A 27,127-nucleotide genomic window follows, 5' to 3' on the forward strand; every position below is an offset into this window, starting at 1 on the left:
AACACCGGCACCTCCGACCCGGTGCCATCTTTATATGTCGGGAGGTTCATATAGATATTAGTTCGGACGAAGAGTCCTTTCATTTTGCCCAATAAACCTGAAAACTGACAAATCGCGGCCATTTTTCATTGTATCTTTTTTGTCGCCCATCGCTGACGAAAATATCTGAAACGAAACTCAAAAACGTTTCGCCTTGCTATTGTATGAAAACAATTGCCTTCGGATTTATGGGACGTCGGTGTCAAAATCGCATTTTTCTATGGAGAGTTTAATTATTTGTCTTTTGGTAATTATTAATTTGCCAAAATATTCATATAAATGGGTTGATGACGAACTTCAAACACTGTCTGCAGGAATATTTACTAGTACTGTCTCAGTGAGGAGCTAAGAAACTTTTAAATCGAGGAAAATATGTGCCCAAATAAGCAGCCAGGACATGCAGAACTGAAACCACTGGTAAATGGAGAAAGAGTAGTCTTTTTCCAAGGTAGCAAAGTAGCACATTTGACTAAAAACTTATTTGAAAATCGTACATTCACAATACCACACTTTAGACAACAATAGGGAACTTGAACATTTTTTTATATCTAATGTATTCATCTATGTGTGGAAATATCAAAACCCAAAACCCAATATCTAAGTTGCAGTAATTAATTCAAGTTGGGACACCCGGCTATTCCTTTTAAACGATACTAAACGCGCGGGAATGATCATGACGTCATACCGCTGCTTTCGATCGATACGACGACATGTTATAGTATTATTCTCAGATTTTAATCCGATAATTAATTAATTTTTCAAAGAAACTTCCACAGACTTGTAATACTTTTTACAAAACTTCTGGATTCCTCCTGCGTCGGTTTTTGCTGAGTCGAACTTGCTGACGTTTCGCCAATCATCCTGTTGGCTTCTTCAGAGCTTGACTGAAACTGTTTGTCTGAGTATTGTCTTAGTATTGTTTTACTCTAAAGAACAGCCCTAATTTTTTGTTATGCATATGTGATGCTGAAGGATTCGTTGTGGTATAAACTTTTAGGGATTGTCGACAAGTGTTCAGAGAATGCGAGACGTGCGCCGTCTCAAATTCGTATATAGATTGAAGACATTGATACATTTTGACGAAATGAGAAAATTTGGACTTCCACTGTCTTTATTATTTATTACCGCAACGTACCGACAAGCATCAACCTTCCGCCTTTTTTATTTTCACAACTATTACGGTGTTATCTGCAAAGCAAAACGGCGTCCCTTATTACCAGGATTTACCATTACGATTACCATTTATATTCGCGTTAAATAATAGAGGACCAAGTACTGTCCCTTGTAGCACACCACACACTACCTTAAGAGGTTCGCTCATGATCCCTCCAGCAGTATGCCATTCGCCACAGTATGTTTTTAGTTAAAAAAAGTTGCGCACATCTTTTTTCGACCAGTGGCCCTTACCAACGTAATTTCAGTAAGAATATCTACTTCAGTGAAAAAAGCTGATAAACTGGAAGTTGTAGTTTGGAATGTTACTGCAGTTTTCATTTCGTTCATTGTGCTTTGAGACAAAAAAAAAACAAAATCACAATTTTTGTCCCAACGTAACGAAACTCGGCGTGCAGAGTTAAAGCTTCGTCGCGACGCGTTGAGGAAAAGTTGATTAAGCAATTAACTAAAGCCGAGAATTTATCACTGACTATATATTTGGCCAAAGCCGGGCGGTAATCTTACGTGTCAGAAAGAGCCACGCTCCTAGAGCTCAAAGTGGGACTCTAACCGTAGCTACGCGTCCAAAGTTCAATAATTAACGAAATTGTAGTTAGAAAATTTAATCAGCGCCCAGTGAAGTGTCCATTAAACATCAAAATCGCAATTAGTTAATAACTATGTTAAACGTATAGGGTCGAGCCACTTGTTCGGCCTAATAGAGTTTGCAACTTTGATGTAGGGGAATGTGATTTGGAGAAAGGTCCTTGTTTTCTAACAGAATGGCATCAACCACATGCTAAAGATCTTCGGATCACTATCGAATAAGCAGCCGCATACGGGCTGGAAATTGTATAAGATGTTTCTGTTTGTTACAGCAGGACCATAACACAAATCTAGAATAAAATTACTCTTTCAACTAAAATTTATGTTCGATTTGTGGTCGATTAAACCAATTTTTGATTAGCTCTGGTAAAGTTCGCCGAACGATGTATCGTTTTTACAACATTTTATAGTTTTTTCACTTCGGAATGGGTTTAAAAACCGTCTGTTGTGAAGCGGAAGGGATGATTCTTTTCAGCACGTGTACCACAAGCCACTGTCTTATTTAGGATGTTAGCTGACAAAAACTGTGCCGTGCGGACTGTTGTATTTTATGAGTAGGAAAATTTTCTTTGATTAAACTGTTATATTAATTCATGTTGGTGTGTTTTTTATGAATCTTGCTAAAACAGTCCCTACTTAAGGGAGCTCGACTTCAAGTTGAATTTGCCCAATAGATGGGTTGATCTATATTTGAAACACATTAGAAAGCTTAAACTGATTTAATGAATTTACATAATGACTCTAAAATATTTTCCTAGGAAAGCAATACAAAATCTTATGTAGATAATTTATTTATAATGAATATTTTCGCAGTTTGCTATTGGTTGATTTGTGGAGGTTGGTAAAATCCGTGTATGCTGTCAGTATTTTCTTAGCAATCGAAACTTTGGAGTTATTCTATTCCATCTTGTGTTTTTATTAGTAATTACCAACATACTGTTATTCAATTGTTTTTCAAGGCTCAGTCTTCTGTTTTTATTGAGATATTCTATACATTTTATTACAATTTATTTCTTGCTACACACTAACATTATTCAATTTTGTGGAGCCATAAAATTAAGGTCCGAAATGATTAAAACACCGTATGCCACCTTACGTGACATAGTTGTCAATGGTGTCCAAGAAAGAAAAACGCGCAAAGATAGCGGGAACGAAAAACGTCTACTTGACATGCACCATGCCGGACTACTGAGACGGTTGATATATGAGGCGTATCGGAAGAATATTGTTTTAATAATTAAAACTATACATGAAGCGGTGCGTACTGTTTTGAACATTGACTGTTGCCAAGAGGCTTTGCATGTGTTCACCATCATTAAAAGACAAGTTTTGGTTAGAATCAAGAAGAATTTCGGAGATATTTGAGAGAAATCCAAGAAATTCGTGCTAAAACGTCCCCATCATATATTTAGATGAGATCTGGTTTGATAACCACGACAGCGTCAAGAAAGGATGGACTGATTGTAACAGCAGGAAATGTTCGTTAGATGTGCCTGTTTCGCTGGGCAATAAAGATGTCAAAGAAGCAAAGGTTGACTACCACAAGGAAATGCTTCCCAATATTTCACCAAACAGTGTTGTGGTGATGGACAACGCCAGTTACCAAGCGGAAAAAATACCGAATTCATCATCGACTAAAGAAGTCATTCAAAATTTTTTGTAACATTGTTTTATAGCTAAATTTACTCCTTCATGTATATTTATAATAAGCATTTTAATGAAAGAATGAATTTTTCACTGCAAGGACTAATAATAATCGAGGAATCTCACCGATGAAACTTTACACAAATCCGTCAGCTTTCAGCATTTGTATGCACGAAGCACCGAAGTCCGGTTCTGGATCGTCATTGTGGAATTGCGAATCTATTTATTGAGGGTTTCAAAGAGAAACCCAAGCGAGGTAGGCCTGCGGTTATACCCTCATAAAAATTTACCAAAGTTAAATAAATTCCGGATTATGTAGTAAAAACGGTGAATGGTTGGGCGAACTATAGAGAGGACAGCTTGAGTTACAACGAAATTTTTTTTTTTAAACAAATTATTTATTGACACGTTTTCTAAATGTCGTTTACAATTTTTATTAACAAGTTATAATAATTTAAACGCCTATCATCATTACACTTGCGATGGATATGAGCGTTATGTTTAGGAGGCTCAATGGGCCTGCTGAGGCTTAATTGCCGTGAATAGATCACTCTGATTATTTCATTTACCTGTATAAATTTTCAAATAAACCATTTCATTTTTTTGAGTTATTGGAAATCTCTTCATAAACTTGTTGGTTGAGAAAACTAAGTGGTTTTATTTATAAAAGTATTTATGCTTTATATTTACTATTTAGAGTTGTTTACTTTATAAAGTGCGCATTTGAACTTTTAATCGTCATATTCCGCGATTTAGACTTTCTTTATACTTTTAATGGAGGTTATGCCGATATGTAGCCTTGTGCCTTTACCCAAAAATTCTAAATTATTAGTATTAAAATAGCTGCCTATTTTAGCTGCCAAATTCCTTCCAATTTGGTAGTAGACACGTTCATATATTTTCATGAAAAAATCCATGAAAAAATCCATCCAGAACTACACTTCCAGGTCATCGCACCGGTGTAGTTATGCTGCTTTGCCATTCTCGCCATTAACGAATCAATGTTTCGTCATTGCACCGCAGTGAATTATTTTTTCACTTTACAGTACCTCCCAGGATACACTACGTCACGTCAAATGGTCGGGTGGAGGTAAAAAAGGGCTCGACTGTAAGATTGGAATGCAAGGCTTCGGGAAATCCGGTTCCGAAGGTGACGTGGTCCAGGAAAAATAACATGCTCCCCGGAGGTGAACAGACTGTTACAACGCCCGCCCTTACCCTCGACAGGGTAGACAGGCATCACGCGGGGACTTATCAGTGCGTAGCGAGCAACGGAGTGGGGGAAGACGTCAGGGAACAGATACTACTGCATGTCCTCTGTGAGTACGAACGAACTGCTTCAAGTAGTCGGCGTTTAATCCTTTAAACGTTACTTTTTATTTGTGCTTTTGCCATTTAATTAAGCCAAAGTAACGCAATCTCTGTTTGTACAGAGTGGCATATACCTTCGGTGTTTTATCGCTATTTTAAAAAATGTTTCAATAGATGTACAAAGTAGAATTTGAACATTTTTTGTGTTTTATAAAAAACATTGGATATTTGTCTTACTATTCCTTTACGAAACCCTATGTCACTGAGAATATATTTGAAATCTTGCTTAGTTTTAAGAAAATACGATAAACAAGAGAAATATGAAAATATATTATAAAAAGTTCAATGGAAACGATAAGATAAAGTAAAAAGTTGCAAAAATAAAATAAAATAACGAAATAGTATGCCTAAACTGTGTGTGGCCCATCAAAATTTTGGTAAAGAGTGGGATTTAAATTATAATAATTTATTAATTAATAAATAATAATTAATATTAAATTTAGCTCTACGTTTTAGAGCAGTTACATAAAATGCCTTTTGCGTCAATAATTAAATTAATAATTGTTTTTTAAATCTAGGCAAATTTGAAAGATACCAAAAATAATATGATACACTGGTGCAATTTACGCCATCCAGGTAAGTAAATATTCTGCACTGATTTAAGAGGTACATATTCTTCTGATTCATCGCAAAAATGCTTAACCCACACATGAAAAGAGCTACTCCTATATATTTTTTTCTTTTATTATATTAGTCCAACCATATCTTAGCTCAAATAAATGTATTTAAAATTTTAGAATTTAAAAGAAAAAATGTGATTATTTTGAATTATATTTACAGATTTCTAGAAGTCGAAACAAGCCTGATAGCAGTACGCATTAATATCAGTGCAGCATGCGTTTGTATATAGTTCTGCAACCTACACTCGGCAGTGTTGTAGTACTAAAAGAATTATGATATCGAAAAAATGTATATATCCAAGTGCGACAAGCCACTTTTTGGAGACAGCGATTAAGATTGTATTGTGTTGTCTGTGAGGAATAGAATCAGTATCAACCACATAGAATCACTTAACAGTGTAAACATAGTAAGTAGTATATGTCAATTAATAGTAATAAAAATAACATTAAAAATAGACGCCCTAACCTGAGACGATAAAAATAAATATAATATTTAATTTGCCTTTGTTAATTTGGATGTAACTCGGAGTATTCGACGCCCTCGTTGCGTTCTCGAAAAAATAGAAACCCACCTGGGAACACACATGACGAATAAAAACAAAGGATTGCGATAAAAATGACAAAGAGCCTAGATATAAGCCCCGTATTATGCATAATGCAAAAAGTTGTGCCTGTTATGTCCGCAGTTTGGAATAATTAATTTTTGCGCGGAGAGCGATGAAGAGAGAGAAAAAGAGCTAAAAATTCGTCAAACCGTGTTAAATTATACTGGGATGTATTCTACATAAGCGTTTAACGAAAACAATTGAGTTAGGTCACCTTTACTAAGGAAAGTCGGGTCGTTCTGCTTCTCGTCTGAACTCGGCTTGAACTCAAGTTCAACTTGACTTGAAAATGGCAAGTGAGATCTGGCCGAAACGTTGTCAGCAGAGGACTACCTCCACTTGGAGCCAGCCAGACCAGACGCGGAGTAAAATCCGGAAGAATTTACAACTCACATATATATATATATATATATATATATATATATATATATATATATATATATATATATATATATATATATATATATATATATATATATATATATATATATATATATATATATATATATATATATATATATATATATATATATATATATAATACAATCACATGAGCCATGAGGGTAGTTCATGTGAATTTTTTGTGAAACCAAAACGCTTGTCAGAAGAAACGTCAAATAATTTCCAGACAGAACGGAAGTTTGACTGGAAAAAAAATGTTTGTATCGTTTTTTTAATGTTACTTGTGTTGTAATTTTTTGAATCGACCTGAAATTGTGAAAATTACTAATGATATAAGTTAAAATTCCCTGTTATGAAAAAGTTCAATTTAACTGTAAACTAATACTATTATTTCAAAAAATGTGGTATGTAAGTGAATCTCCTTTTAAAAAATTTAAAATAAATCCATCGAATGGGGTATATAGTTTTCATACGTCTGTATTTTTGAAGTGAGATGCAAAGAGAAACCAAAAGACATGAAAGTTTCATTTTTATTTTCTTAATTAAATTTCAGCAATTTACATTTTTCTTACAAAATTCGTACACAAATTGTAAATTTTAACCAATGTGGAAACTTTGACCAAATTTGCTAAAATTAATGTTGAATTCCTCGTTAAGTTCATAAATAGAAATTCACATCTTAATAGAATTTCCTTAATAGTTTGTGAATTTATATTTTTCAAAAAGAAAATGTAAATTTTAGCATATCTGTAACAAAAATGTTTTCTAAAGAAGGTGTAAATTTGTGCAAAAAATTCTTTTTTACACAAAAGTTAAATTTTATAATTTTGTTACGAAATTATGTACAAATCTTCCAATTTTTTGTTATTTTATATATTCATTAGAAAAGTTCTGAATTGAAAGAGTTTGTTATTGTCAATATTGAGTAAAGAAACAAATCTACACTAGTTAAATGCCATTAACAATTTAATGAAAATATTAACAAATTAAAACCACAAATTTCTTAAAAATTTCCACAACCTTTAGTTATTATGACGGATACATTCGTTACCCTTCACTGTTTTTAACAAACACAAAGTAAATTGGGTTATTACAAAACTTCAATTCATTTTAATGTTGTATATACAGAGTGTTTCATTTTTCGTGGGCTAATATCAACGTCCTTATTTTAAATGTTAATGTGTTACTTCATTTTTCAATTCAATATTTGTGTATAATGTCCTATAGCTAAGTCGTACCCTTTTTGATATTTTTAATTTTTTTATGCGAAAAATGACCTTAAACATAATAAAACATCTGGCAATTTCTTCATTCGGAAGTATTTATTGTTTCTCTTGAGTAAGTTTAAAGGAAGACAAAAGACTCGAATAACGGATTTCATAAGAAATTTCCATACATATTAATACAGGGTGCCCGAAAAATAAGATTAAAAATGAAAAACTGGCAAAAAAATTTTTTTTAATGGAAACTAAACATGAAAGACAGTTTTCGTATAATTAATAAATATTTTATTTTGCCATCTTTCTGGCAGTAACATAATTCCCCTCTCATAAAAGTTTTGGTCCTTGCTGGCAACAAACTGGTTCAGGTGGTTTTTGACATCTTCATTTGAAGTAAAGGTTTTGCCATCCAAAAAATTTTGCAGGGACCGGAACAAATAGTAGTTGGAAGGCGCCAGATCTGGAGAATATGGTGGATGTTGCAGTACGTCCCATTCAAGCTGTAAAAGTTTTTGGCGAGTGACCAAACTTGTGTGAGGTTTCGCATTATCCTAGTGGAACACTACACCCTTCCTGTTGATTAATTCGGGCCTCTTCTCTTTAAGTGAATCATTCAATTTGTCCAGTTGATGACAATAGACTTCTGAATTAATCGTTGTATTGTCCGGCAAAAGGTCAAAAAAAACAATTCCTTTGACATCCCACCAAACGGAGAGCATCACCTTTTTTTGGTGAATGTTGGCTTTTGACACGCTTTGAGCCGGTTCATCTTTTCTGCTCCATAACCTCTTGCGTTTAACATTGTTGTATACAACCCATTTTTCGTCCCCAGTAATAATCCGCTTCAAAAATGGATCATTTTCTTGACGTTTGAGGAGCGAATCACACACGTCAACGCGACGACACAAATTTCGCTCCGTAAGGACATGGGGCACCCACACATCGAGCTTCGAGGTTAAGCCCATGCCTTTCATCTTAATCTCTCACCGATCTCTCGTGTGGTTATTCGCCGATTTGCATCAACTAATGCCTTTATCGCATCTTTGTCAGCTTCGACCGGCTTTCCAGACCGTGGTGCATCTTCGACATCAAAATTGCCGGATCGAAATTTTGCAAACCAGTTCTGGCACTGGCGTACTGTTAACACGCCTTCTCCATACACATCCGTCAATTTTTTTCTCGCTTGGACAGCATTTTTACCTTTTCTGAAGTAAAAAAGTAAAATATGACGAAAAAGCTGCTTATTGCTCTCCATATTTAAAAGAGCACCAACCAAAAACTACTGCGTAGAATTAATAGAACTTTTTCACACACAAGCCTTGCAATATCAGCTCTCAAGACATATAATGGTTATGCGGCTTAAGTGTGAAGTTGGTTTCGAAAAAACGTAATTAAGTCCTCTGACGGGAAAAAACGAAATTACTTTCCGAACAACCTTATACTTTTATAACCTTGTCATATTTAGCATTAAAAATTAAGCAATTTTATATTAGGTTGTATATGCCTAATGTTTTCACTTGTTGAAATTTCACTATGAATCAACATTTCATAGTTGACCACAATCTTGCCGATCCAAAGATTGTGAAATGTATGTTTGCGTTATTTGTATATAAGACAAAGGATACGCGATAACGTTGTTGAATATTTTATAAACGATCAATAAAAATTTAATTGCTTACAAAGGATAATAATTATTGTAACAGTTGTTCAATATGTCTTCGCTTTGTGCAATACAAGTAGTACAAAGGGTTTTTGAATACATAATGGAATTTCTAACAGATTCGATCCCATTTAAATATCCGATACCTTCTCTCAACTGACGTTTAAGTTCCTCGGCAGTTGACGATTTGTGTTGTAAACTAAATCTTTAAGTATACCCCAGAGAAAATAATCTAGGAGAGATAAGTCAGGGCTCCTTGGAGGCCAGGCGTAACTACCACTCTTCCCTATCCATTCTCTGTAGTGTGCATTTAAATAGGTACTAATTTCTCAACTTCTGTGATAAGGAGCGCCATCCTGCTGCCAAATTAAATTTCGTCGATCCCTTTCCGGCACTTCATTTTCAACAAAGGGATGAGTAATATTTAAAAGCTCTAAATAGCGTTGGGAAATTAATTAATTATATTATATTTTCTCAAAACTATCTCTTCATAAGATTGTTTCAAAAATATAACCTGATGTAATTCAGTTACTCCAATTTCTGCACTGGACAGACTTTATAGGTTTATAGGTTATAGGTTTATAGCTTTATTTGAAGCCACGTTCGAAGCGTTGTTCTTTTCACATCTAGTCTAAAGACGCATTTCGGATTGAATTTTTATGGGTGTTTGCAAAATGCAACAAAATATTAAGTTGCTCTTCATCCTCTTCAAGGATCCATATATTCTAAAGTGTTAGTAAATTCTTTAGAAGATCTCAGGGTCCGGATTTTATTGTTCGATATGTCACTTTCTAATATATCAAATCCTTTGCTTTGTGGTAAACATGATACGCAAGCAAGCTAATAAATTAAATGTATAAACGATAGATACATAATTCAATAATCAACAACAAAACATGAGTCCAAGGAGGCAGCTTTCTAGCACTTGTTTTGTTTAAACGCCGTCATAGCCACCTTACACTAACTGAACTTATATGACAACAACATATTATTTGTGATAGACAAATGTTTAAAAGGAAATATTTCATCTTAATTTTTAATGCTAAATATGACAAGGTTGTAAAAATAGGCAGTTTGCATTTAAAAGGAAAAGTTATTTGGCAATTTCTTTAATTTCATTTTTAATCTCATTTTTCGCATAACCTGCATTAATATCTATGAAATTTCGTATGAAATCCGCTATTCGAGTCCTTTGTCTACAACAAAACTTGATCAAGTGAAACAATAAAGGCTTCCGAATTAAGAAATTGACATATATTTTATGTCTTGCTAACGTCATTTTGCGCATAAAAATTAAAACTCTCAGAAATTTTTAGATTTAGTTGTAGGATATTATACACAAAATATTACTGGAATTTTGTATGGAATTCAAAAAAGAAGTAATATACAAGGTGTTCCATTTAAAATAATAAAGTTAGTATTCGCCCACCCTGTATATAAAACATTAAAATAAATTGACGGTTTGTAATACCCCAATTAACTTTCGTATTTAATTTTTGGCTCCATGCCGTATAGTTTCTGAGATGAGGTAGCGTCCCAAGATAAACGGCCCACCCTATACAAAAACAATTAAATAGAACAACAAAGTCTATTATGTTTTCAATATTAATAATTAAAAATGGTTTCGGTTATGTACCGGCAACGGATTCTTCGAGACCGCCTCACTACTTTGCCGTGTCGCAATAAATACTCCAGGTGCAAATCTAATTACTCTAAAATTCAATTAAAATCCTGCTTCCCAGAAGCGAAAAAGCCGTTAGCAGAAAATTACGAAGATTGCCATTTAATCTAAAACTAATTCTGTTAGTCCTCTTCCGTTCTTGTGCGCTGCGCTCGTCATACGAAATATGGAAAATCTTTTTTTATTTAGATTGAAAAAAAATCCGGTCGCCGAACAGGAAAGGGAAATTATAGCTGCATCATTTTCTATAAAAAAAATCGCTTGAAAATAATCTTGCAACAAATTTTTGAATATTTTAGCCAGTAATATTTATCCATGTGCTTAAAATTTTTCAAATTTCAATGAGGCCCGATTACTTTTTCTAAAAATTTCGGTTCCGTTTTGTCTGAAAATATATTGCAATGATTTAATTTTCAAAATTAATCCAAAAGCCAATCATAAAGTTTGGAATTCTATTACCGGGCAACAGAAACAAACATTTTAAATAGATTCTCCTGAGAAGTTTTCAATTTAATTTCAAAAATAGCAAGAAGTAGAGGATTTTGCGAAATATCGTTAAACATTTTGTCTAAAATTCGTACTCTCGAACTGCGGTGTAAAGTCAATTTTTCTCAAAATTTTAGTGTAAATTTCAGGGTAAATCGTTGTAAATTTTAATTTTCACAAAACTCGAAATTTGTAAAAAAAATTATTTTCCTTTTACACAAAAACTGAATGTTACGATTACTTTATCAGTTATTGAAAAATTCAAATTTACAAAGTAAGCTTATATTTTGTACGAAATTTCTTAAAAAATTTAAACAAATTTCTCAAGAAATGTTGTAAAATGACGAAAATTTTCAGAGAGTAGAATTCCTAGGAGTTTCCTTTGTACTCTAGAATGGTGGTTTAAATTTGAAAATAATGCGCATTTCGAGTTTCGGAGGCTACGATCAAACAACCAACCGAAATACATACAACTAAAATGTTAATTAAACCACTAGTACGTTTGAAAACGTTAAAAAAGAGGATTGATTAAATCGATGGCCCCCGCCTCGCATTTTAAAACAAACCGCCAGTTTTCCAACAACACGGAAGTTAATTACAAAGCGCTTTTTGTGTAGAGCTGGGTGTCTGTCGGCGTGCGTACGCGTGTACGGCCCCCTTTAATTTTAATCTTCAAACCTAATAATATATACAGCTTGTTACGAGACGAACGCGCAACAAAATGCATATACACATTGTTATGCAAATGCCGCGTTATTTATTTTGCGATAAACGATGGCGATGAGTTTTGTTGCCGCGAAACTTCGGGCTTGGGAATCGCGTCACGCCTCAAAGAACCGCCATCGTCGCCCCCGACGAGTTGATTATTCAAATAAGACTTGATTATGGCGGAATCTAATAAATTAACGGCGCTGAATGTACATTGTCTGGCGAAACTTAATCTGAATCGCGCCAAACGGACCTTGGTGGATTCCGGCAATTCGCTCGGATTTTATTCCTTGTTTACATAGAGCCAATAAAATTTAAATCGCCATCAAAAGGGATTTCCCGCCACGCGTCAAATAAATACAAAGAAACAGTGAACTGGATCCAGAATCCGGAATGGCAAGGGCGAGATAAAAGTGAATACTTTATTTACCGATATATTTAACAATATTCTTTAAATATTTATATTGTCCTATTTTTATATTTTACTTTATGTTCTTAGTTGACCTCTTATTTATGGGCGGCGTTACCTACACGTCTGGTCTCACTTTCGAGGGTTCATGACTTCTTGTACCACTTTGTATTATATTATTATTATTATTATACAAATCGATGCATGTGTTTAAAAATTTGATTTCTAAATCCAATAAGAAAAAACAGATCAAGAAGGCTAGTAAGTTTATTCTACAATACGTTTTATTTATATTTTCATGTAAAAAAACATAGAAACATAATACAATTTTTCCATACAGTTACGTAGTACTATTTAAAAAAAAATTCAATTATATTGATTACCCACTACTCAACTCATATAGCTATTACATAATATAGTTACTCTACAATGGACTGCCTGCGTCTGCCTCTCAATATTCCACCCACTAACCTGCACTTTGCTCCATTTTTTTTCTAAACAGCGATATATATTTTTTTTTGCCTGAAGATTTAAGGGGATCTAGACACATTTTGAGAAAATACTGCCATAAAAATTCCGCACCAAAATTTATTAACCATCTGTCAGTTGGTTGTTGAATGCCGCAAGGTCATTGGTTAAAAACGAGATATTTTTTATAGATGCTATTTATATTATGTTTGCATTTTTAGCATAACAACACAAAAAAAAGCAATGAACAAAAAATTTACTAACCTACTTGATATTTTTTCTTATTACAACTGTTTCACCTATTCAAAAGCACATGAATAGTTTTTTTTTCAATTAATAGCCTTGAAATATACTCGTGCGCTTGTAGTCTTTTAGGTTTCCAGGTTCTCTTAGAGCTATATCTCCTAGTGAGCATGATTTTTTAGAACCTCCTTGAAATCTCTCTTCTTTCAAATTGAATTGTTTTTTTTTACAAATAAGTGCCATTATTATTATTATTATTATTATTATTATTATTATTACTTCAAGCCGAATCGATGACTTTCGCTCTTAGCGACTTATAGGAAGAATAACTTTCCTATTGATATTGATTGACACAGAAAAAACAAAAATAAAAGTAAAATTTTTGCACCCTGACACATGCAACGCAAAAATTTTCTATTTTAAAAAATGGCCCAAAGATAAACTAAATATCATCGTAACCAAAGATCCATTAACTATTAAACTCATTGCAGTACCCGTTAACGAATGATTTAAAAATAATGTAGACCATATCTTATTACCGTTATCTGTCTCACTCTTAACAAGATTTGGCTGACAAAATCCATATTGGTGGGCCCTATTGCGAGAACCACTCCAATTCGATAGATGCAACTGTTTACTTTGTTTACTTGTTTACTTTTCTTTATAACGATAAAACGATATATTTCGATATATTTAACGATGTAGGTAAACGTCAAAAATAGCACAGATCTTCCAACCCTATTAGAGAGAATCAACCGAAAGAGTTTTGGAAATAGTTCCCGTGCAAAACGCAACCCGCAATGGAAAACATATAAAATTCGTTATCCGGGCTAACAAAACCGTCAGAGCTGGCCCTAAAAAAATTGTCAATAATAATGGAATAAAAGCCGGTTCGTTAATATTAAAAAAATGAGAGAGGAGAATTTTGTTTACATTTAATTTTTGCGGAATAACAAATGCGTGTAATTGTCCAACTCTGACCGCAGCGAATATGAAAGTCAATTTTTTATATGCCCGTGTTTGTTTGCCCCTTATTTGTATTTTCGCGGTACGTTTTTCCCTCGTGACCGTTTAAAAGCTTCGCATTTTGTTTTGCTTACATACCCATCGGTTCGTTTAACTGTATTCCGATGGATGGTCATTAAAAACAGTTTAATAATTCATAATATCATTGTGCGATTCGAAATTTGTGGGCGGTACACCTGAAAACCGCTTAAAGATTTAAAAAAGTGGGCCGTTGAATTGCAACTAGTGAACCTTTTTTTCGCGAGTGACGAAAATAAGTATAATTGGTTGCATATTTCGGAATATACAAGTCATGAGTCCAACTGAACCTGTTATGTAAACATTAGCAATGCTCCTATATAGTTAATTTTTTTGTTGCAATCCTATAATGCAAAGTCTAAGAATTATTTTTTACAATTATTTAAATTTGGTTGTGTAATTTTAATTTGGGCATTTAATAGCGAAAAAGTAGCCTGAAATAATTTTATAACTATCTAGTCTAATGTCTATAGTTTAAGATTACTTAAATCTCGTGTGGTATGATTATTTCTTTACGTCTATTAAACATAGGGTGGATATATTAGACCAGTCATAACTTCATAACTTTAAGAGTTGGTATCTGCTGTGTCAAAACGAGATTTCCTATATTTTTTAATATCCGGTAGCTGGTTTCGCCGGAAATGACTCCGATTTTTTAAATTTTGACGTTTTTGGATTTCTGAGACAATTCTGCACCTAAGTAGTCACGATCGAACTAATCTGAGGGATTCAGAAAATGCAAGAAAATACAATCACAAAGTTTTAGTGATTGGTAAAATAGAGATGGGGACACTTTTTCAACAACACTTAACAATAACAATTACTGAAATATTAGTTTATACCGAACTGGATTAAAAATAAGCTCATTAATTCAAGAATGCCATGTACAGCAACAAATTCAAAATCCTGTTCACTTAACAATTTCGAACCGGATCCATTTCTCCCCTGTATTTCATAGCGTTTCAGAGATTCCAATAGGGCTATAAGAAGATTGTAAGTGGAAATATTCTGGGTACCCTAACCAAACACGAAACAAAAAAATGCCGGTTGCCGTGGCAACATTAAAAAAGTGCTTGTGTTATATGGGATAAACATTCATGGCGTCAAATTGTCTTTTCAGTTTTAGGTGCCTGTGGGCAAATAAAGAAGGGGAAGAAGCTACGCAAATAAATTCGGCAATCAAAAAATTTTTTTTATATACTTATAATACATTATTGAAAAAAGTAATGAAAGCGGTTATTCAAAATTGCGTACTATGCAAAATATTAATCTCAAAAGTTAAAATAATCTATTAAAAAATGTGGAAACTCCTGTTCTGAAAACATATTCACTGAAAATGGGCTGTTGCAGTGAAAATTTATTGTAAAAGTATAAAGAATAAACACGTCTTCTTTGTAACATTAAAAAATGCCGCCTCTTTAATTTTATGTGGTCGGTATTAATGGAGAGATATCAAAGAGGTACAAACACAAATAGATTAAACCGATATTTGAAAATCCGTGCTAAAGCACCTTGTATAGTATTGCCCACAGGAGAGGAGAGGAGGAACATTTCGCATATTCGAAATTCAAATCTTAATTCTGGCCCAATTAAGTAAAACTCCGTTAAAAATATTCGTCGTTGAAGCGAACAAAAGATAACGAAAAGGGAAAAATCGCCCAGCTTCCTTGCAAGAGATCCGGCTAATCCGTACTTGCGAAATTAACAGATAAATTGCAGTCCATATCTCCGTCCCCGTGAGGCGTAGCGCCCGTAGTCTACTTCGTAGCCATCCGAATTTCAGATAAAGCGCAAGTTTCTAATAATAGCGACTTCGGAGCTTTGCGGAAATGCACTTAGGGCCGCTCGCGTACAAAGAAAGAATAAAATGGAAACAAAAACCGTTATTGCCTCCACATCGCATCGCCCCGAGATATGTTTTCCAATTCGCCGAATGAGATGCGCCGCGACTTTCTGAACTCCGTTCTAATATTCATGGATACGGCGCAAAGCGCTTGCGGTACGCCCGAATTGAAGCATGGCGTGAAAAGAAACTGAAAGCTCGATTTATACCAAAGAGAATAAAGTGGAAAAGACAACTTCAACACACCGCCATAGTATTCGCTATCTTAATTTAACACTTCTTGCGGATAACATGAACTCAATAAATTAGAAAGACAAATTTTGGACGCAATAAAACCTGGGCAATAAGTACGACAATAAACTGAAGTAAACTAACTTACGACCAAATAGGGAACCTACGAGGTGTGTTCAAAAAGTAAGGCGGCTTTTAAGTGTTATCAAAAAGTATTCATTTATTTGTCAAAAATAATGTTGTCCCCTGCAAAGTAATCCCCCCAGATATAATACACTTGTGCCAACGTTCTTTTCCAATCCTCGAAGCACTTCTGGTAAGCACTTTCCGGTATAGCCTTGAGTTCTAGTGATTTTTTATTTATATCCATAATCGTTCCAAACCTCCTTCCTCTTATGGATTTCTTCAGTTTTTCTTGTGGTTTTGTTTTTAGCCAAAAAATAGCAACGATGAGGGAACAGGAGCGTTATCGTGATGCAAAATCCATGAATTGTTTACTTTTTATTGACCGTATGACCTTGTGGTGGGAACCCTTGATGCACTACGTCACCATGATTAAGGGAAACTAGCAAAACCTTGACATTTGGTAGAACTTGACTTGCATTTTTCGGTCTTGGTGATTGTTCTGTTGCGACGATCGGGCTTTGATTTCGACGTCATAACCATATACCCATGATTCGTCACCATGACGGTTCTTTTGTTCAAAATTAAGCAGTTTCGGAACAAATTTTGCTGCTACACGTTTCATGCAAAAAACTTCGGAAAAAATTGCATAGAGATAGAAATGTAGATTGCAATAGAGATGCCGACGTCTTCAGCCACTTTTTAAATAATGATTCGACGATTTGTTTCACTTCCAGAGCGTGGTTCGTCATCGGCGTCTTCTCAGCCATCTTGGAAAAGCTGGTACCACTTTTCAACATTTTTTTTGCTCAAAGTAGATTCACCATATGCCGTTGTCAACATTTCAAGTATTTTGCAGCACTGTGTTCCATTTTTTAAACAACATTTTATCCAAATTTTTTGTTCCATTTCCGCTTCTGTATCCCAAAAAAAGGTAAACGCGCAAACTGGCTCAAACGATAAACATATGTTAGAGACATGTTTACCAACATAAAAAAAAATCGAAAATCATATGTACGTAGCCTGCTCAATTACAAAAGTCACCTTACTTTTCGGACAAACCTCGTATGTCCGAATTTCTTCTACGATGATGGCGCTGCTGACAGCAAACAAACGTGGTCGTAAGGAAGTATTTTATAATGATAAAGTTGGGTAACTCTGGTTGGCTGGAACCGCCGATAAATATTACAATGGTTTAACTAATTATAGTTACACTTGATAGTTTACACGTTGATACGCCTTGTATTATGTCTTAGTTTCAGCAGGAAAGAAGACTGCTCGCCTACCCACCTTAATTTATGATTGTGGCGAATATGGTGATATGACTCATGTGCTGTTTGATTGTGCAAATAACAAATTTTATATGGTTTATTTATTAACGCCAACTTGAATTTGCTGCAGGAAATATTTGTTGCTTCTTTGTTTTTGTTTTTGATTTTTGATTTTTGTCTCTACAAGGGATAATAGGTTGTCTGAGAAAGAAGTTGAGGAAGTTGTCTGTTTCGTAGGACCATAAATATTAAAAAAACTGTTACCTTTGCCTAACAATTTTACTCGCATTATACATCGAACAACAGCATGCATTTCAAATAATACCAAATGAATTATTTTCTAAAGCAATATCAACATAAAACCCATATGAAAGTAATGCAACTATTGCAAAGTTTACAGAGCATTTAGGTTAATATTTTTTTTCCTCGAGAGGTCTCACTGAAATGCAAAATCGCCAATTACTTTTACTACTATCCATAACAGCACCTTGTACAGGACAAAAAAATGCTGCAACAAAGTATGGTTTTAAAAAATTTTTGAAATAAGTCCAGGAAAAAGTAAAACATAAATCGCCAATGTTTGCGATCCTAACAGTGTGCAGTAAATTTGTGACGCTAATTCATATAGCTACTTGAGAAGATACAAGCCCTGTCTAATGCTGATATTACAAGTTATGAAGCAACTATGAAAAAAATTTTGCACAAGATTTAAAAATCTCGTTTTTAACCAATGACCTAGCTGCATTCTACAAAAAAAATGACCCCTGTTTCATTATGTTTTTTATTGTTCCTCATTTACGGCGGTATTTTCTTAAAATAAGTGTGTGGATATCGCTATTTAGAAAGAAAATGGCGCAAAGTACAGGTTACTTAATAGCTATATGCCTTTATGCTTTCAAATTTGTAAGGTAGCAAGCTAGCTTGCCTAGCAGTATTTCCATTTTCCGCATCATTATTTTTATTGTTTTTATTATTTATTATTTGTTATCCAAAATCTGAGTTTTTTTTATCTCTCATATCGTCAATTAGTAATTTATGTTCGGCGGCATGCTCCAGTATAACACAACAAAACTTTCGGTCCATTTATCAATATCCACTTCATCACTCTCTAGTTTTTTTTTGCTTTATGTCAGACGGATTTTTTCTTCATTAACGCTATTCATTGAAAATATTTATCTTTGTCGAAATTTTTCGTGATCTTTATTCAGTATTGAATATGAAAGACGTTTTGTTTAATTTATGCCAAATTGATACGCAATTACGAACCACATTAGCCCATGAATTGAGCGATGATTCCAAACAGATATTGTTCGAATTAGAATTTTTAAGCTCCTCAGTGGATACAACGCTTTTGTGGGAACGCGAAGTCCAAATTTAAATGCAAATGGCGAGGCTTCGTTATAATCCCAATCCTAACAACATTACGAACGCCTATAATCAAATTCAGTTGTTCTAACTGAATATACATTCAAATCCGGATTTTCCCCCTCTCTAACCCGCCTTCACACAGCGACCGAATCAACAAAGTATAATTATTAACTAAAAATTACTCATCAAGTCTCACTAAACATTTTTTTAGAAATAATGATAATGATTGATAATGACATGTAACAAAAGTTCAATATAATATATAATATAAAATAATATAAAACCAACATAAACAACTAATAAAAAATTTTCAAGTCGAAGTCTATTCTTCTATTCTTCAGATTCAGCCGGGTCCGATGAAATACCCTGTTCTAATTACCATAAAAAGTTTTTACGTGCGGCTCGATGCATTTCTAAAGAAGGAACAATTTTTCTCGAATTCTCAGTTTGGTTTTCGCAATGGATTATCTACTCAAGACTGTTTGGTTTGCTTATATAATGAAGTAGTCTCGAACCTGTTTGTTGTTGAATAAGTTAAATAATTGCGGTATACGGGGGAATGGATACGCCTGGATTGAGTCATTTTTGAAGGGTCCTGACCAAAAAGTTGTGCTTAGAAGTGATACTTCTGTGATCAGATCCTCATCTAAAGAACTCACCTGCGGTGTCCCACAGGGAAGCATACTGGGACCTTTATTATTTATAATATTTATTAATGATGTATCTGATTCTTTCCCATACAATTATGTTTCCTTATATGCGGATGATACTGCTGTGGCAGTGTCATCTAGATATCTGGAAGATCTCACGTTCTTGGCCACTAGGGCAGCGAGTGGTATGACCCGATATTGTGAGCGTAACGGTATTTGTTTGAATGGCACAAAGACTGAGATGATGTTGTTTTCGCTTAGGGATTTGAACAAGAGCTTATTGGTTAGAATGCAGGATAAATCGATTATTCAGACTAACGTTGTCAAGTATTTCGGTTTGTTCATAGACAGTAATTTGTCCTGGACATGCCAAATTGACTACTTATTAAACAAAATGGCTATGCGGTCGAGTGTGCTTTTACTATTGTATTAGTTCCAATATGTTCAACCTTGCTTACCTTACGCTATTATATGCTGGGGAAACTCTTCCAGAGCTAGTGAAGTTTTTGTCCAACAAAAACGTATTGTCCGAACAATGTTGGGGAAGTCTCGTGGTCACTCTTGTAGAACCTTGTTTCCAAAATTAAATATTTTAATTATTTTAATTATTTCCTTCTCTCTTTATATTAGGAAGCATAATTTACATAAACAGTAATCTACCTAATTATTGCATAACCAAATTTAATGGAGATTACAATTTTAGAGCTAATCTTAATTTGCAGGTGCCAAGTCACAAGTTAGCCAAAGTAGCTAACAGCAACTATATAATAAGTTGCATTTGTCAGACAGACAGATATTGCCTGTCCATCTATTTAAGCAAAAATTAAAGCTCATTTTGAAGAACAACATTTTTTATTCTACCGAAGAATACTTTGATTGTAGTAAAGCCGATATCTCAGTGTGATATACTTTGTGTGTTTGAAAGTATCTGTTTTTTTGTTTACTTGTTGATATTATCCGATACTTTTGTTAAAAGTCAACGGAAATAAACGTTATTGTTATTATTATTATTAATATCGGTAGATAAAAAATTTACAGTAAAAGTGGCATATCTATTGCAAGCACGTAACAGATTTTTGGCATACCTGTAATCAGCAGAAGCAATAGATAACGAAAGTAAATGCCTAGACAAATTACGATATGCCTACGTTGGTTGCAAAAATTTTAAATATTTTCTAGGTTTTTTATATTTTGCTACTCTCTTAATAAAACACAAATAATAAATTTGGGAAATATGTACCTGAATCACGCTGTTGTTATAAAATTTTATCAAAAGTTCCCCTTGCAATAAAAATGACACGACATGAGGGAATTATATCTATTAATTAGGTTTATTTTATCACAAAGGTCCCTTTTTAAACTGGGTTCGCGATCTGTCGCGTTTTAAATTAAACTTATCAAACGACAAAACGCCATCGCAAACGCTCATAGGATAAATGGCTTAGTAAAAATATTATAAATTCTATATTCCATTTGCGAAGTGTCAGCCGCCTCACGGTCGGGTTAAATTATCATAGTTGGCTGTTTCTGACACGTCCAAATGAGGCGATTTGAAATAAAAATCTCGACTAAGAACTTCTGCCTTAATCGATTTGCGAAAAAAAAAACGTACTCAGTGAGAAAAGGGGCGTTGATTGAATTGGGCGTTTTTTAGTCTAAATTAAGGAGTCTGAATAAGTTCAAAGTTTGATAGGCATAATTGAAGCAAATATGTTCATATAATGACATTACATCTTACCATTTTAAACTCTTATTTTATAAAAAATCTGAAATTTCAACTTTCAAACTTTGTGAAAATTTCTTCATTCTAATTAACTAATTAAGTATGGAAAACATTTTCTCGGAATTTTATATAAATATGATACATCATTATCCAATCAATTTAATTTGATCTTTTTTTTACATTAAACTTATCAAGCATTTCATATGTTTATCAAATTGAATTTAAGCTTCTACACCCTTCAGTTTGACAACAAACATACACACTTAAAGCTACATAAAGAATTTTTTCCCTGAGCTGAATTAAATCATTTTAATAACAAACATTACGAAAATTAATTACAAGAATAGAATCACGTTCACAGTAAATAAGCGTTTGTTGTTGTACATTACTTTTGCTCTTGCAAAAGAAGAAACAATAAAGAATTTCCTTATAATGTAAAATTAAATTAAATATTTCACTTTTGTTAATCCAACGAAAAGTTCTTGCAAATAAATAATAATAGTACCTCGTATACCCCTTTTCTATCAATAAATAAAGTAGAATTGTAATATTACAAACATATTTTTTGCAATAGTGTACGAGTTATCCTGGAAAATAGAATTTTCTTGCAACATACATATTTTAGTTTGGATACGAATTAAAAAAAATAATTCCCCGAATTCGATATTTAATTGCTCGATACGTATTAAATTATTTAATTAGAATAAATGTGCCTTATTTTCAGGAACTAATTATTTTTCTCTTTGTATTATATTCTCTTCTATTATACATATCTACTATCTACTAAATCTTCTGGATTCCTCCTGCATCGGTTTTTGCTTAGTCGAAATTGCTGACGTTTCGCCAATCATCCTGTTGACTTCTTCAGAGCTTAACAGATTCAATCTACCTTGTTAAGATATAGAGGTTGCTCTTCTGTAAAATACACATATATACACCGATATAGCGTGCGGGAAGCGTCACCTTACCACGTGAGCTTCTAGTCCCATAGATCCGAGCTAATTCGGATATTTGCGGGATACTACCGCACGGGTTTGGGAGCAATGGGATGTTTTCGGAGATTTTACCTCACGGCTTGAAATTTGACTTTTGTCAATTCTGACGGTCATATAAGTGAATATATTCGTGCTGTTTTACAAAAATTTAAACAAAAACTAACGGTCGTAGAAAAAGTATTGTATACAACACGTTTGGTAAACTTTTTAGTCACTCGTTAATTAAATACACTCCGCTGCACTCTGCTCATGACTCAAATGTCGTTTATCACAATTTTTGCTTAATATACTATTGTATTATTTGTAGTTTCTATGTTAAGGGGGTAGGTAATCTTATTTCGGATACCATCTACACAGTCGAGGTAAATAATGGAATTGTATTAATCTTAGCTAATTTAAGGAAATTTTTGAGGTAATGGAAAATATAGAAGTAATAATAACAATAATAATAATAGTAAGCGTTTTGTTTGCCAAAAGAATGGACAATTATTCAGACGAAATACTAATTTGGACCTAAATATTACCAAAAAGTGAAAAGTGAAAAAATGTGACTGTTTAGTTTTCATTTTATTATTTTTCGACTTCTTATGAATTTATATATATAAACGTATAGCTTATCGATTGGCCGCGAGTACAGCACCAAGAAGTTATTCTTCTTCCTTTCCTCGAGGTATTAAATTCTTGAACTTAACTGGCCATCTATACCCGCCAGCGCCCTTAGGCGCATGCTCCACTAAAAATCACGGTGAAGCGCTAAATCGGTCGCTCTCATCGTGTGGTTCAAAAAGTGCCGTTGAACGCATCAGGTCATACGCATGGTGATCAACAAATTTCCTCACCACTCGAGGCACAGAGGACGCAGCACGGGCCGGCCCCCCCGGAAGGAGGACCAAAAGCGAGGTAGGGTCAGTTAAGTAATCAAAAAATGTATTATCTACCCCACCATTCGGTTACGAAAGCTAGTGACCAAAGCGTGCGCGTAGTATTCAATGCGTCTTGTCCTACTCCACAAGGATCACTCAATCAGTTTCTTCTGTCAGGTCCTAAACTCCAAAAAGACATCACCGCAATTTGCGTTAACTTCAGAAAGTTTCCATTAGCATTTTCTTGTGACATCAAAGCCATGCATCGTATGATTGTACTAGACCCCAAGCATCGGGATTATCAGAGGCTAGTATGGAGATTTTCTCCCGAGCAGCCTATCCAAGATTATCGTCTTACCCGCGTTACATTTGGAATCGCATCATCTCCTTATTTGGCACTTCGAGTCATTTTGCTGGCACGAGAGGGCTCAGAAGCATATCCTAACGCTTCAAGAGTTCTGCAGTCCGACATATTTGTCGACGACATCTGCACAGGAGCTTACACCTTGGAGGAAGCATTGACTCTTAAAGCAGAGCTTGTTGAGTTATTAAATTCCGCAGGTTTTGAGCTGCGGAAGTGGTCAAGTAATGATCTCAACTTTCTTAAGAAAATTCCGTCAAATATTCGACAAACTTCTGTTTCACTAGACACTGACACTGACTGTTTTCACAAAGTCCTTGGTCTCCAATGGGACCCAGTGAATGATGTCTTTTCATATCAGGTCAATCAAACCGACGATTCTTGTACGAAAAGATCAATTCTCTCTACCATTGCTCGTACGTTTGATCCAATCGGCTTGATATCACCTTGCATATTTCTTGCAAAGCATCTAATGCAATTGATGTGGGCAGAGGGTGTCGATTCGGATGATACTCCAACCCAAGGTCTTGTCGATCGATGGTTGACATACAAAAGTCAGTGGACGAGAAAGAGCAATGGACTGTAATTGTTTGTTTAATTGAAGCTAGAAATAACGGGGCAATTCAAATTATAATATATCGATGTAACGAGACGAAAAATGATAATCTCTTTTCTTCTTGGCCTACCTTGATGTAGCTCTGGCTGTTGACCGGCACAATTTCGCAATACTTGACGGCACTCGAGATATTAATTCTGGCACGCGGAAAATGCTCTCACGTTGGTCTCTGCCTGAGTCGTACTAGTCCCGATCACAGCGGAGTACGACACCCAAGCGACATACGAGTTTTTTCTGGCCATATACCCAGTGAGATTGTCACCAAAATACGCGGAGAATATAACCGCAGCAATTAATTAAAAGAAAACCAATTTCAATTTGCTCGATATAAAAATTCCCCAATTACAAAAATTAAAGAGGAAAAATAAAACAAAACAATTCCGACTGGACGGAACATACCGCCCACCTAAAATGGCAACATTTTATTAATGAATCCAAAAAAAAGAAAATAATTAACAGAAACCGTAATAACAATTCCGATACCCACGCGAATTCTAAGCTTAAAATTAAAAATTAATATATTGGAAAAGATTAATAACTAATATAATGGCAAAGGACAAACCTTTAAAACTGGGCGTTTGAGAATACCCTTTGCCGTTTTAATAGAGACTACTCTCACCACTCCATCCGTACCCGGATGGACTTCTGTTACGCGCCCCAAATGCCAAGCCAATGGAGGAGAGAGATTTTCTTTAATTAACACCAGGGTGTCAATTTTAATATCAGTGGAGGGATCATACCACTTGGATTTTTGGTTAAGGGTGTGAAGATACTCACGATGCCACCTTTTCCAAAAATCCTGATGCATGCGCTGTAATAACTGCCAACGCGAGAGTCTTCCCAATTTAACTTCGGTTAAATCTGATTCAATAAATGTGTTAAGAGGTTGAAGATTTAGAAAATGACTAGGAGTTAGAACGCTTAGATCGTTAGGGTCGGAACTAACAGGGCACAATGGCCTAGAATTTAGAATCGCTTCAATTGCGGTCAGAACTGTGATGAACTCTTCGTAGGTTAAAATATGGGTTCCTACTACCCGAACAATATGGGTTTTCACTGACTTGATGTTGCTCTCCCAAATTCCACCAAAAGTTGGCGCCGAAGGAGGGTTAAAGTGCCACCTTATGCCTTCTCGTGTGGAAGCATTATGCATCTTTTGAGCGAGTTGTTTGGCGGCTCCAACAAAATTAGTGCCACAATCACTGTAGATGTCCGTGACAAGACCACGCCGAGAAATAAACCGTCTTAACGCCGCAAGGAATGCATCGGTAGACAATTCAGTAGCGAGTTCTAAATGCAGAGCCTTGGTGGCCAAGCATACGAAAAGACAAATATAAGCCTTATAACTTTTCGAGCTTCGCATTTTGCCCATCGTTACTTGGAATGGACCACCGAAATCAACCCCACATTTGGTGAAGCATTTTATTTCATTTACTCGCACTGCAGTTAAGTTACCCATTACCGGAGGAGAAGAACAGGGATTACTTTTAAAACAACGAACGCAAGAAGAGATGACCTTTCGTATCACTCTTTTAGAGGACGGGATCCAATATCTTTGGCTAAGTAAATATTGCGTAGTTTGTAGCCCAACGTGTAAGTACTTAATATGTGTATGCTCCACAATCAGACGAGTCAGCCTATGATCACTTGGAAGTAAACACTGGTGTTTATTACTATATGGAATAGAAGAGTGATGTAAACGTCCGCCCACCCTGAGAATACCAAACATGTCGAGACTAAACCGTTGGCAGCAAATGCAGCATCACTTCTGGCGTCGATGGCATAATGAATATCTCACAAGCCTCAATCAACGTAATAAATGGTGTGACAATCGCCCCAATCTTGATGTGGGCACACTGGTGGTCTTAAAGGAGAAAAACACTCCAGTTCTTGACTGGCGTCTTGCGCGTATAGCCGAGGTCTACCCTGGCCCTGATGGTGTCTTTAAGAGACCTGTTGTAAAACTCTGCCCTCTACCAAATCAATAGCGTGGTAAGCACATTTTTCGCTTAAAGCACACAAGATGTTAGCACTTCTATTAGTAATATTTATTAGTATAGTTCTGAATTTTCATTCTTTTTTTTTTTAACCCATAAACTGTAGGTAAACATGGGTATCATTTTTTCGGAAGCGTTTTTTGTTTTTTTTTTTTGGGAAAATACCTACTGAATTTTGGTTAGTTTGTTTAGTTTTCATTTTATTATTTTTCGACTTCTTATGAATTTATATATATAAACCTATAGCTTATCGATTGGCCGCGAGTACAGCACCAAGAAGTTATTCTTCTTCCTTTCCTCGCGGTATTAAATTCTTGAACTTAACTGGCCATCTATACCCGCCAGCGCCCTTAGGCGCATGCTCCACTAAAATTCACGGTGAAGCGCTAAATCGGCCGCTCTCATCGTGTGGTTCAAAAAGTGCCGTTGAACGCATCAGGTTATACGCGTGGTGATCAACAAATTTCCTCACCACTCGAGGCACAGAGGACGCAGCACGGGCCGGCCCCCCGGAAGGAAGACCAAAAGCGAGGTAGGGTCAGTTAAGTAATCAAAAAATCTTTTGATCCTGTCTTGAGTAATTTTTGCGACTTCTTGCTGTGCCAGCTGCGGCCAAAGTCCGTTTCCGCGCGGACAAAACAGTGACATTGGTTTTTACTGCAACATATTTTTAATGCGAATCAACTTCGTTATTGTTTTTCGTCTCCTTGTTGAGTTTTTTGTTA

General features: G+C 34.9%; 1 protein-coding gene across 4 annotated transcripts in view; it reads left to right on the plus strand.

Moving 5' to 3' along the window:
• Positions 1–27,127, plus strand: part of LOC132698576 (limbic system-associated membrane protein-like) — a 228,788-nt gene that overhangs the window by 155,625 nt on the left and 46,036 nt on the right. For all 4 annotated transcript variants that reach the window (XM_060664754.1, XM_060664752.1, XM_060664756.1 and 1 more), the window contains one exon: positions 4,491–4,763. In XM_060664754.1, the coding sequence (XP_060520737.1) occupies positions 4,491–4,763 (273 nt within the window). The remainder of the gene's footprint in view (positions 1–4,490; positions 4,764–27,127) is intronic.

The sequence above is a fragment of the Cylas formicarius genome, unplaced genomic scaffold, assembly GCF_029955315.1.
Source record: "Cylas formicarius isolate icCylForm1 unplaced genomic scaffold, icCylForm1.1 PGA_scaffold_2__14_contigs__length_35257938, whole genome shotgun sequence".
Taxonomy (NCBI): Eukaryota; Metazoa; Arthropoda; class Insecta; order Coleoptera; family Brentidae; genus Cylas; species Cylas formicarius.